This window comes from Ovis canadensis, chromosome 1, assembly GCF_042477335.2.
Source record: "Ovis canadensis isolate MfBH-ARS-UI-01 breed Bighorn chromosome 1, ARS-UI_OviCan_v2, whole genome shotgun sequence".
NCBI classification, from domain to species: Eukaryota; Metazoa; Chordata; class Mammalia; order Artiodactyla; family Bovidae; genus Ovis; species Ovis canadensis.
Window position 1 is genome coordinate 264,831,281 of NC_091245.1, and position 13,349 is coordinate 264,844,629.

General features: G+C 48.2%; 1 protein-coding gene across 3 annotated transcripts in view; it reads right to left on the reverse strand.

Moving 5' to 3' along the window:
• Positions 1–204: 204 nt before the first annotated feature.
• TMPRSS2 (transmembrane serine protease 2) overlaps positions 205–13,349 on the reverse strand; it is a 51,211-nt gene continuing 38,066 nt past the window's right edge. For all 3 annotated transcript variants that reach the window (XM_069581436.1, XM_069581427.1, XM_069581447.1), the window contains exons 12-14: positions 4,720–4,862; positions 4,374–4,526; positions 205–2,651 (exon numbers count right to left, since the gene is read on the reverse strand). In XM_069581436.1, the coding sequence (XP_069437537.1) occupies positions 2,640–2,651; positions 4,374–4,526; positions 4,720–4,862 (308 nt within the window). In that variant the 3' untranslated portion in view covers positions 205–2,639. The remainder of the gene's footprint in view (positions 2,652–4,373; positions 4,527–4,719; positions 4,863–13,349) is intronic.

Sequence of the window (13,349 nt, forward strand, 5' to 3'; positions counted from 1 at the left end):
ATCCAACCGTCTCATCTCGTCCTCTGTCATCCCCTTCTCCTCCTGCCTTCAATCCTTCCCAGCATTAGGGGCTTTTCCAACAAGTCAGCTCTTAGCATCAGGTGGCGAAAGTATCGGAGTTGTAGCATAAAAGATTTTAAAGATGGCCCACATCAAAAACAAAACAAAAAAATCTTTAAAAAATATTATCTAACAAAATATGTCTTTTCTTTACTTTTTTATTACAACTTTCACCGTTATTTTAACACAAACTGACATAACGCAGACAGTTCTCTCCAATCATCTGTTACACATTGGGACCTGCCAGATTTGGGCTATTTGAAGAACATGAACGGATCTCTTCCAGGGAGGAAAACATTTACCCTCTCTCTCTCTCCTACCTGTGGTCACAATTCTGGGGGCTGAGACATGTGTTAAGGAAGCAGCTCTGCTGCCGTGAGCTCACAGGAATTTTAGGGGAGGAGATGCTACACTCAAGTTTGAGAAGACAGAATCTGAGGACTCTGGGGTCACTGGGCAGAGTTCTAGAAGGGAGTTGGGTCTCAGGGTCCATATCTGGGAGAAATGGGAGGTACAGGTGATGCTCCTTAAGGAGATTGGTTACCTCCTATAGCAGCAGTCCCCAGCCCCTAGAATCAGTACTGGTCCAGGCTACACAGCAGGAGGTGAGTGCCGATGGGAAACTTCATTGGCCACTTCCCATCACTCCATCTGAACCATCCCAGCTCATGAGAAAATTGTCTTCTATGAAACTGGTCCCTGGTGCCAAAAAGTTGGGGACTGCTGCCTTCCCTGGTGGCTTAGATGGTAAAGAATCTGCCAGGAATGCAGGAGACCTGGATTCAGTCCCTGGGTTGGGAAGATCCTCTGGAGAAGGGAATGGCTACCCACCCCAATATTCTTGCCTGGAGAATCCCATGGACAGAGGAGCTTGGCAGGCTACAGTCCATGGGGTCACAAAGAGTTGGACAAGACTGAACAATTAACACTTTCACACTTTCACTTTGCTGTCCTACAGGACAAGCTGTGGAGGCCAGCAGGGCAGCCAGAAGACCACACCTGCCCCACCACACCTGACCTCACTCCCTGCCAACCCACCATGCAGCGGCGGCCCCGACATCAAGGCCTAGTGCAGAAATGCAGACTGGTTCTGCTTGCCACATGTTTGGAAAAAAAAAAAAGATGCATAATTTATTTGCACAGTTTTTCACACTTGAATTTTACAGTTTAAAAAAGATACAAAACAGAAAACAAACTGGTCACATAAATTAAAAGAAGGACTAAAGAAGGAATGCTTGCTCACCATGACGACGCTTTTAAAAATCTGACTCGGGAGCAGGCAGGTCAGGATGGCTCCTGGGGATGCTGCCACCCGAGCATCCTGCTGGGATGCTCGTCCTGACTTCCACTCCAAGGTCAAGTCCTAGTGCAGAATCACTCAAGTCGTTCTGCGAAACCAGTGTGTCGGAGAGGAGGCAGGACCTCACAGCACCCGTGTTTATGCTTCACACTGGGTCACTGAAGCCGGACTCTCCCCTGCAGGGGAACTGGAGGAGTGGTTGGAAGGGGCCAGGGGGAGGCCCACGCACACCCCTCTCTCCTTTCTCACAAGCCCAGATGCTGTGCTTCAGGACGACATTTACAGAACGTTAAACTGGGAGCAGTCACTTTGTGAAACAGCTCGAGTCGGCCACTGCTCACACAAGCAAAGGCAGCAGTAATTTAAAGCTAAGAGTAGGACTACGGCCCGCTTTCATGGGCACTGACTGAGGTAGTAACAGGTAGACGCTTTACAGGAAACAGTGTTTCTTTAATTAGTATCCCTGATTTCCCTGGGTGAGCTCGATTTCCAGGTGAATGATTAGCAGGCTTTAAGAGGGTCAGCAGGCACCCCACTCGGGGTGAGGACCTCAGTGGGGGCCCAGGGCATTGCACCATCTTCAAGGGAGGCCAGGGAGAGACTGGAGAGTAAGGCGGGTCTCCCTGGGTGGGGGGCCCCCAGCAATGCTGGGGGTGGTCACATATGTTCCCAGGGCTCTGTCTACACACCCCTCAAAAGAAAAAGGTTTGGGTCCCCTTTCAAGTGGCTATCAAGTCATCACCCGTGAAGAGCTGGTCCCTTTATCTCCAGCCAGCACTCTGGGCTGCTAAGAAGGCACTCAAGAATGTTCATCAAATTCCCTCGTGGGGAGACAGGCCCTGGGGCTATCCCAAGTGGCCTCACCGGCAGTGGCCCCAGAGGCTGGCCCCTGCAGATTCTGCCAGGTTTTCCCTCTTCCTTTCTCAAGCCGTCCAGCAGCTGAGAAGTCGCCAGCCCCCTGTGCATCCAAGAGGGGTCCGTGCAGTGGGGCTCAGAGGGGAGGTCCCCGCAGGGCAGACCCCGTCCCCTTACTCTGCACTGGCTCTGCCGTCCACATCCAGCCAGCCTCCCCGGTCAGACGAGGGGGGCCTGGAAGGTTGGGCCCGGGGGTAGGGGAGCCACGGGGTCTGCACAGAACTGTGGAAAGGGCCAAGACATACAGGATCATGATCGAACAAAAGGACCTGGAATCACTTCAAAAAATACGTAATGCATGGGGATTCGAAATCAGCCCCTTCTTTTTCTTGTGGAACGTTGTCAAGGACCCAGGCCGTACAGATTAGCTGTTTGCCTGTTCAAAAAGGAAAAAGAAACGATGTTACTTTCTTAAGACAAACAAAGGTAGAAAATTATTTTTCCCCTACACTGACAGGGAGGGCTTCCCTGGTGGCTCAGTGGTAAAGAGTCCACTTGCCAACACGGGAGACGCAGGTTCTATCCCTGGTCCAGGAAGATACCATGTGCTTTGGGGCAATTAAGCCCATGTACCACAGCTTCTGAGCCTGGGAGCTAGAGCCTGTGCCCCAGAGCCTGTGCTCCACAACAAGAGTGCATGCTACGTTGCTTCAGCCATGCCGGATTCTTTGTGACTTCATGGACCGAAGCCCACCAGGCTCCTTTGTCCATGGGATTCTCCAGGCAAGAATACTGCAGTGGTTGCTGTGCCCTCCTCCTTCCCAACCCAGGGATCGAACTCAAGTCTCTTATGTCTCCCTGCACTGGCGGGCAGGTTCGTTACCACTGGGAAACCCCCCTATAAGAGAAGCCACTGCAATGAGAAGCTCTCTTGTGCTCACACCACGAGAGAGTAACCCCCGCTCACCACAATGAGAGAATGTCTGTGCAGCAATGAAGACCCAGCACAGCCAAGAATTAAATAAGTAAGTTATTTTAAAAAATAAGACAAAGGGATATTTTTTTCCTACAGCATGAAGGTTGGGTTAGACTGACAATGGAGAAGAATGGTTTGTGCAAAGGCCCAGGGACAGGAGGGGCCAGGATGTGGGGGGGTCCAATGACTCAGCACCGCTGGGACACAGGCATCTCTGGGCCAACCAAGCATGACCTTAGCCACTGGAAGTCATCCACGGTCTATGTAGTCCTGCTTTCTACCCCACCTCTTCTGTTGTCATCCAGCCGCATCCCCTCCACTTCCCGCTGCTGAGCCACCAGCATTGCCTAGACACAAGGTACCTGTTCGCTCTCTCATCCTGGAGGGACAGTCACCCCATGGCCTGCCTCACCTCCCCCCCAGTCCCCCCAGGACCCCCTCCCAGCTTCCCTGCATCATGCAGGTCCTCAGTGGGACAGTGGGGGTCATGAATTTCCAGAACTCAGCCCTTTGCGGGGTGGGGACTGGCTGGGCTCCAAGTCACTTGAAAGTGTTAGGTCTTAGGTTTTGGCTCAGGAGAGATGCAGGCCATGCCTCACCAGGCACTGCCCTTGGCTAGTGCCCTAGCACCTGGGCACCTTCGGAGACTTGAGGGAGACAGGACTTTCACCTAGAACCTAGCCCTGGAAGGAGCCAAAATCTGTGAGCACTGCCCAGTCCCAAGGCCCCTGTGATGGACAGACATCTGGTCCTCACCCAGGATCTGGACAGAACCCAAGACTGGGCCCCGCTGAGTATCATGCACCAGAGGCAGCAGGGGCGCCAGGAACCCCTGGGATCTTTCCCTTCTCATGCCCTCTCCTTGTACCAGAGACCCCAGCTGCTCCCCTGGGTGCCTGTGACAGCCCAGAGAAGGATAGGCCCGAATCATGCCTGGTAGCCTCACTCTGCTTTCTGCCCATCCCCAGAAGTTTGACGCAATGACATGTGAGTAGGTGAATGGAGCTATCAGAGCCAGAAGCAGGCCCATCACAGGTAACCCTGGACCCTGCAAAGCTGGGCCCCAGAAGTTTTCATCCAAACGCGTACGGGGAGGGGTGCCACCAGTCATAGGATCACACCTCCTAGACCTCCGGGCTCTGACACAGTGAAGTGGGGAGCCGATCAGGATGGAAAGGTTACCCTCATTTGTCGATAGATCCAGTCTGTGAACACTGTCACATTCCCGTACACTCCCGGTCGGTACGCCTTGGCACAGCCCGACCCCCAGCTCGTGTCTCCGATCAGCCACCAGACACTGCTCTTCAGTGTGACCAGAGGACCTCCACTGTCACCCTGGGGGACACAGCAGGTTACAGAACAGAAGTCAGTCCACAAGCCACCCAGGCCAGAGGGCAAGAAGGTGGGATGAGGGCTCAGCGGGGTGATGGGAGAGTCTCCGGGTCTCCTCCAACCCCGGGTCCCAGGTAGGGGAGGGATGCACTTCATGGGCCCCGTGGGAGCCGGGCAAGGCCCAGCTGGTCATCACCTGGCAGGAGTCGACGGTGCCCTGCAGGTAGCCTGCACAGATCATGGCGGGCGTGATGAGGTTGTCGTACATGTACTTGCTGTTGCACTTCCGGGGCTCAATGAGGTGCACCTTGGCCGCATTCAGGTCATCCGAGGTCTTCCCTGCAACGAAGACAGCATAGCTCTCACAGGAAGCCTGTCCTCACACATGGACATATGGCCATGCCACTCCTCCCAAGCCGGCTCCTGGGGAACCCAGGTACCTTTCAACTGCTGAGGCATGTGTTTAAAGCAGCTCAAGATTGTGTTTTGGGGAGGACTACCTGCCTCTGGGCTGTGGACCAAGCTCCAGCTGTGTCCTAGAGTTGGCTGCTCATCGCCCAGCCACGTGGTTCCCTGCCAGGGGCCAGCGTGAGGAATTTCGCCCTTGGTGAAGGTCATGAGGAAGGAGGCTCAGCATTACTCAAAGGCAGATCGAGCCTCAGGAGACCCTCTGTTCCCGAGCATCTAGCCCCAAAACCAGAGTCTGATTTATGCTCTCAGCTACACCTCTGACTTTACGGGGAGCTCTCCCCCATCACCATTTCTCTCGGAGAAGGAGTTAACTTGCAGCTCCAATTAATAAAGATTCCTGGGCGTGACAAGAGTGTTTTTACTTACAAACTCCTCTGAAGGTTTTCTAGCCTGCCTGACCAGGTTCGTCCGGCCACATGTGATTGTTTACAGCCTCCCAACCGTGAGAGGCACAAGATGCTTTCAACTTTCTATATACAGACTCTTTTGAAAAGTTAGAAAATTATTAGTATAGTATAGTGGGTTGATTAGGAATTATATTGGTGAAGGGTTTTTTATTTATTGTGCCAATAATTACTGCTAATTCCCTGCCCTGGGTATGACAAGGGTGTCTCAGGTCAAACCTCTCTGCTGGTAAACTAGCTTGTGTGACAGGATTATCCATACTCCTGCCACTACGCACATGATTGTTTACTACCTCTCAACCATAAACAGCACAGAGAGTTCAGAGTATTTTGAAAGTCTTAATTAGCATAGGGCTTTTCTCATTATTGAGTCAATAATTGCCGCCAGGCCTCCATATCCTTAGGCACCTGGGAATATATTAATCAATGTATTTGGAATATAGAAAAGGAAATATAGTAGTTTTGATGTTAGCAATACTAGACTTTTTGAGTTAATGAATTTTCTCTTTTGTTATAGATCACTGTACTTTGTTATAAATCACTGTGTCCTTGCTATGTAAAAATGTAACTTTATCACTATCTTAAGACTAAATAGATCCTAAGGGGAATACTGGTGAAGGGTTTTCATTTGTTGAGCCAATATTTGCTGCTAAATCTCCATATTCCCTGCCCTTATAATGAATATAACTAGCATATAGGAAAAATAAGTATTAACCTTTAAGATTAATCAGGTTAAACCTTAGGCTAAGTAAATTCCTTTCTTGATTATAACCCACTACACCCTCACCCTATAGGAATGCAACTTTATTTGGAGGGTGGCGCTTGGTTTAAGAAAAAATCACCCCTGGAAAAAATAAGTTTCTGGTTGACTGACCATTATCAGGAAGGATCATAAAATGTCAGCAGGCCTCATGGCCAGAAGATGATGTAAAACCCATAAGACCTTTGTATAATTTTATAAGAAGCACCTGATTTTGACAAGGGTCAGGTCTGCTGACCCCCGCGTGACTCTGTATTCATCCCTATGTTTAACAAAGGTATATAAGCAAACCTGAAAATAAAGAAAAACAGATCAGTTTCTGGAAAGACTGATTCCCCCATGTCTTTCTTTCCCCTTCTGGCTGAACTCCCATCTGGTACATGGGTACTCACCAAGCCTGCTAATTTTTCCTGGGCTTCTAAGATCGGACCGGGAAGGCCTCAGTGCCTCCTCTCCTTTGGGAGAACGGAAAGACGCCTGTGGCCTACATAGATGGTGATTGATATTCCACGTAAACCAAGTTATTCAGCCTCCTTTTCTCCACTAATTTTCCTACTACACTATCCGTTTCTAATCTCTCTATATATCTGTAATTAAATAAGTTTTTTCCTAGGATGCCTACTCCATCTCCCCTTCCAATTACCCTGGATCCACCGGGGCTGGACCCCGGCAGTTCCCTGGGATCACTTCTCCTCCATTGCTCTCTCTTCTCTGGACAGTTCCCAGGGTGACACCAGGAGCTCCTGTGTTTCCACCTCAAGCACCCTAACCTTTCTCAACCCCATGCGATGCTCCACTCCCGACTGCCTGCCCTTGCTCCCTGCATGTGGAGACCTCCAATCACTTGCAGGTCTGTGCTGTCTCCATCACCCACCTGCTACACAGAGGTTTTCTAGGCTCTGTGGGCTTGGGGGCTGAAGCAGAGCCTCTCCCGGAGTGCTCCTCCACCCTAAGCCAGGCCCCTTGATCCTCCTCAACTCGGGAAGTGGCCCCACGCCCCACCATGGGGCTCAGATCACGAGCACGAAGCAGGCCCCCCGAGACTGCTCACTCTCCCGTGACACTCCATCCATCAGCAGATTTGGTGGCTCTGCCCCTACCCCTCCACCCACCTCCCTGGTCTGGCCTCCTTCTTGTCTCGCAGGATGTGGCAGTGGTCTCCTCACCATGCTGCCACATTTTCTGTGAGTCCCTACTTAGCCGTCCAACCATGTCACTCCTTAGCAGCTCCCTGGCCCACTTGGATTAGAAGCCGGTGCTATCATCATAGCCTACAATACCCTATGCAACCTGACTCCAGACTGCCCCCTCGACCCTGGTTCATCATGCCCTGGCCACCCTGGTCCTTCTGTTCCTAAGACATTCTCGTCATGCTGATTTCAGCTCAAATGTCCCCTCTTCCGGGAAGCCCTCCCTGACCACCCCTCACTGTGACAAGACTCCACTGTTTGAAAGCACCTAGTTTCTCATTTCCTATCTGAGCACAATCTGTCCCCTAGTGCCCATAGGAGAATGTGAAGCTTCTGCAGGCAGAGGTTTTGTTTTAGTTTCCTCACTATTGCTCTCCCAGCCCTTGGAAGGTGTCCCACAGATCATGGCTGACTTTTCCTTCGGTCTTGGCTGCTGGGGAAACTTGCTCACAGCTGGAAGGATCAACCCAGGAGCTTCTCTAGTCCAGATGCCAAGATACTCAGCCCAGCTGCCATCTCTCCCTTCTTTCTTTAAGTCGTTCCACCCATGTACTATTTACCTTGCTTTAAATCAGTGGTCCCCAGCCCTCCTAGCACCAAGGACCAGTTTCGCAGAAGATAGTTTTTCCATGGACCAGGGAGGTGGGGGGGGGGGGGATGGTTTCAGGATGATTCAAGTGCATTACATTTATTGTGCACTTTGTTTCTATTATTAGAACATTGTGATAATGTGGTGATGAAAGCAATAGGGAGCAGCTATAAACACGGTGAAGCTTTGCTTGCTCACCCGCCGCTCACCTCCTCCTGTGTGGCCTGGTTCCTAACAGATGACTGACTAGCACCAGTCCATGGCCTGGGGTTTGAGACCCCTGCTTTAAAGAATTCCTTGTAGGCGTGCCCTAAATACTTCTGGAAGGATGTAAACAATATATTAATATAAACGTACCACTAACCACATTGAAGGTCAGGAACGCTGACAGTAAAGAGACAGCCCTCGTCCAAGGTAAGGAGCTGTGCTTTGCTGGAGCAGCCGTGAAGAGATACCCCACGCCAAGGTAAGAGAAACACAAGTAAGATGGTAGGTGTTGCAAGAGGGCATCAGAGGGTAGACACACTGAAACCATACTCATAGAAAACTAGTCAGTCTAATCACACTAGGACCACAGCCTTGTCTAACTCAGTGAAACCAAGCCATGCCTGCAGGGCAACCCAAGATGGGCGGGTCATGGTGGAGAGGTCTGACAGAATGTGGTCCACTGGAGAAGGGAATGGCAAACCACTTCAGTATTCTTGCCTTGAGAACCCCATGAACAATATGAAAAGGCAAAATGATAGGATACCAAAAGAGGAACTCGCCAGGTCATTAGGTGCCCAATATGCTACTGGAGATCAGTGGAGAAATAACTCTAGAAAGAATGAAGGGATGGAGCCAAAGCAAAAACAACACTCAGTTGTGGATGTGACTGGTGATAGAACCAAGATCCGATGCTGTAAAGAGCAATATTGCATAGGAACCTGGAATGTCAGGTCCATGAATCAAGGCAAATTGCAAGTGGTCAAACAAGAGATGGCAAGGGTGAACGTCGACATTCCAGGAATCAGTGAACTAAAATGGACTGGAATGGGTGAATTTAACTCAGATGACCATTATATCTACTATTGTATGGGCATGAATCCCTCAGAAGAAATGGAGTAGCCATCATGATCAACAAAAGAGTCCAAAATGCAGTACCTGGATGCAATCTCAAAAACGATAGAATGATCTCTGTTTGTCTCCAAGGCAAACCATTCAATATCACAGTTATCCAAGTCTATGCCCCAGCCGGTAATGCTGAAGAAGCTGAAGTTGAACGGTTTTATGAAGACCTACAAGACCTTTTAGAACTCACACCCAAAAAAGATGTCCTTTTCATTATAGGGGACTGGAATGCAAAAGTAGGAAGTCAAGAAACACCTGGAGTAACAGGCAAATTTGGCCTTGCAGTACAGATGAAGCAGGGCAAAGACTACTAGAGTTTTCCCAAGAAAATGCACTGGTCATAGCAAACACCCTCTTCCAACGACACAAGAGAAGACTCTACACAAGGACATCACCAGATGGTCAACACTGAAATCAGATTGATTATATTCTTTGCAGCCAAAGATGGAGAAGCTCTATACAGTCAACAAAAACAAGACCAGGAGCTGACTATGGCTCAGATCATGAACTCCTTATACCAAATTCAGACTTAAATTGAAGAAAGTAGGGAAAACCGCTAGACCATTCAGGTATGACCTAAAGCAAATCCCTTATGATTATACAGTGGAAGTGAGAAATAGATTTAAGGGCCTAGATCTGATAGATAGAGTGCCTGATGAACTATGGAATGAGGTTCGTGACACTGTACAGGAAACAGGGATCAAGACCATCCCCATGGAAAAGAAATGCAAAAAAGCAAACTGGATGTCTGGGGAGGCCTTACAAATAGCTGTGAAAAGAAGAGAGGCGAAAAGCAAAGGAGAAAAGGAAAGATATAAGCATCTGAATGCAGAGTTCCAAAGAACAGCAAGAAGAGATAAGAAAGCCTTCTTCAGCGATCAATGCAAAGAAATAGAGGAAAACAACAGAATGAGAAAGACTAGAGATTTCTTCGAGAAAATTAGAGATACCAAGGGAACATTTCATGCAAAGATGGGCTCGATAAAGGACAGAAATGGTATGGACCGAACAGAAGCAAAAGATATTAAGAAGAGGTGGCAAGAATACATGGAAGAACTATACAGAAAAGATCTTCACAACCCAGATAATCATGATGATGTGATCACTAATCTAGAGCCAGACATCTTGGAAAGTGAAGTCAAGTGGGCCTTAGAAAGCATCACATGAACAAAGCTAGTGGAGGTGATGGAATTCCAGTTGAACTATTTCAAATCCTGAAAGATGATGCTGTGAAAGTGCTGCACTCAATATGCCAGCAAATTTGGAAAACTCAGCAGTGGCCACAAGACTGGAAAAGGTGAGTTTTCATTCCAATCCCAAAGAAAGGCAATGCCAAAGAATGCTCAAACTACCGCACAATTGCACTCATCTCACACGCTAGTAAAGTAATGCTCAAAATTCTCCAAGCCAGGCTTCAGCAATATGTGAACCATGAAGTTCCTGATGTTCAAGCTGGTTTTAGAAAAGGCAGAGGAACCAGAGATCAAATTGCCAACATCTGCTGGATCATGGAAAAAGCAAGAGAGTTCCAGAAAAACATCTATTTCTGCTTTATTGACTATGCCAAAGCCTTTGACTCTGTGGATCACAATAAACTGTGGAAAATTCTTCAAGAGACGGAAATACCAGACCACCTGACCTGCCTCTTGAGAAATGTGTATGCAGGTCAAGAAGCAACAGTTAGAACTGGACATGGAACAACAGACTGGTTCCAAATAGGAAAAGGAGTACATCAAGGCTGTATATTGTCACCCTGCTTATTTAACTTATATGCAGAGTACATCATGAGAAACACTGGACTGGAAGAAACACAAGCTGGAATCAAGATTGCCGGGAGAAATATCAATAACCTCAGATATGCAGATGACACCACCCTTATGGCAGAAAGTGAAGAGGAACTAAAAAGCCTCTTGATGAAAGTGAAAGAGGAGAGCAAAAATGTTGGCTTAAAGCTCAACATTCAGAAAACGAAGATCATGGCATCCGGTCCCATCACTTCATGGGAAATAGATGGGGAAATAGTAGAAACAGTGTCAGACTTTATTTTGGGGGGGCTCCAAAATCACTGCAGATGGTGACTGCAGCCATGAAATTAAAAGACACTTACTCCTTGGAAGAAAAGTTATGACCAACCTAGATAGCCTATTCAAAAGCAGAGACATGACTTTGCCGACTAAGGTCCGTCTAGTCAAGGCTATGGTTTTTCCTGTGGTCATGTATGGATGTGAGAGTTGGACTGTGAAGAAGGCTGAGCGCCAAAGAATTGATGCTTTTGAACTGTGGTTTTGGAGAAGACTCTTGAGAGTCCCTTGGACTGCAAGGAGATCCAACCAGTCCATTCTGAAGGAGATCAACCCTGGGATTTCTTTGGAGGGAATGATGCTAAAGCCGAAACTCCAGTACTCTGGCCACCTCATGAGAAGAGTTGACTCATTGGAAAAGACTCTCATGCTGGGAGGGATTGGGGGCAGGAGGAGAAGGGGACAACGGAGGATGAGATGGCTGGATGGCATCACGGACTCGATGGACATGAGTTTGAATGAACTCCGGGAGATGGTGATGAACAGGGAGGCCTGGCGTGCTGTGATTCATGGGGTCGCAAAGAGTCAGACACGACTGAGCGACTGAGATGAACTGAACTGAACCACTAACCACATCCACACACTCAGCAGTGGCCACGGCACTGGAAAAGGTCAGTTTTCATTCCAATACCAAACAAAGGCAATGCCAAAGAATGTTCAAACTATCATAGAATTGCAGTCATGTCACACTCTAGCAAAGTAATGCTCAAAATTCTCCAAGCCAAGCTTAAACAGTGCAGGCACTACGAACTTGCAGATGTTCAAGTTGGATTTAGAAAAGGCAAAGGAACCAGAGATCAAATTACCAACCTTCTTTGGATCATTGAAAAAGCAAGAGAGTTCCAGAAAAGCATCTACTTCTGCTTTATTGACTACTCCAAAGCCTTTGGCTGTATGAATCATGACAAAGTGCAGAAAATTCTTAAAGAGATGGGAATACCAAACCACTTTACCTGCCTCCTGAGAAATCTGTATGCAAGTCAAGAAGAAACAGTAAGAACTGGACATGGAACAACAGACTGGTTACAAATCAAAAAAGGCAAGGCTGTATATTGTCACCCTGCTTATTTAACTTATATGCAGAGTACATCATGCGAAATGGTGGGCTGGAAGAAGCACAGCTGGAATCAAGATTGCCAGGAGAAATATCAAAAAACCTCAGCTATGCAGATGACACCACTCTCATGGCAGAAAGTGAAGAAAAACTAAAGAGCCTCTTGAGGAAATTGAAAAAGGAGAGTGAAAAAGTTGGCTTAAAGCTCAACATTCAGAAAGCTAAGATCATGGCATCCAGTCCCATCACTTCATGGCAAACAGATGGAGAAACAATGGAAACAGTGAGAGACTATTTTGGGGGGCTCCAAAATCACTGCAGATGGTGACTGCAGCCATGAAATTAAAAGATGCTTGCTCTTTGGGAGAAATGCTATGACCACCCTAGATAGCATATTAAAAAGCAGAGACATTACTTTGCCAACAAAGGTCCATCTAGTTAAAGATATGGTTTTTCCAGTAGTCGTGTATGGATGTGATAATTGGACTATAAAGAAATCTGAGCATGGAAGAACTGATGCTTTTGAACAGTGGTATTGGAGAAGACTCTTGAGAGTCAATCAAACCAGTCAATTCTGAAGGAAATCAGTCCTGAATATTCACTGGAAGGACTGATACTGAACCAGAAGCTCCAATACTTTGGCCACCTGATGTGAAGAATTTACTCCTTAGAAAAGACCCTGATGCCGGGAAAGATTGAGGGCAGGAGGAAAAGGGGACGACAGAAGATGAGATGTTGGATGGCATCACCGACTCAATGGACGTGAGTTTGAGCAAACGCTGGGAATTGGTGATGGACAGGGAAGCCTGGTGTGCTGCAGTCCATGGGGTTGCAAAGAGTCGGACAGGACTGAGCGACTGAACTGAACTGAGGCACGTCCAGTGCTCCATATAAAGGAAACAGCCTGGATCTCTTCATTTTAAAAAGGTTATCAGAGATGCAACCAAATTATAACTGAAGGCAGCAAGGCCAGCCTCCGTCAGGAGAGTCTAGAGCCTCTTCCCCTCTGTGTGGTCATGCCAGGAGAACTAGGCTTTGATGACTTGCAGCCAGTCACACAGGCCCATCCTCACCGAGACCGTTATCCTCAGCATCAAAGGCTGGCAGACTTCCAGGCAGCCCGTTAATGACTATGTGACTTGAACATGGTGGGCCATGTGCCTCTCA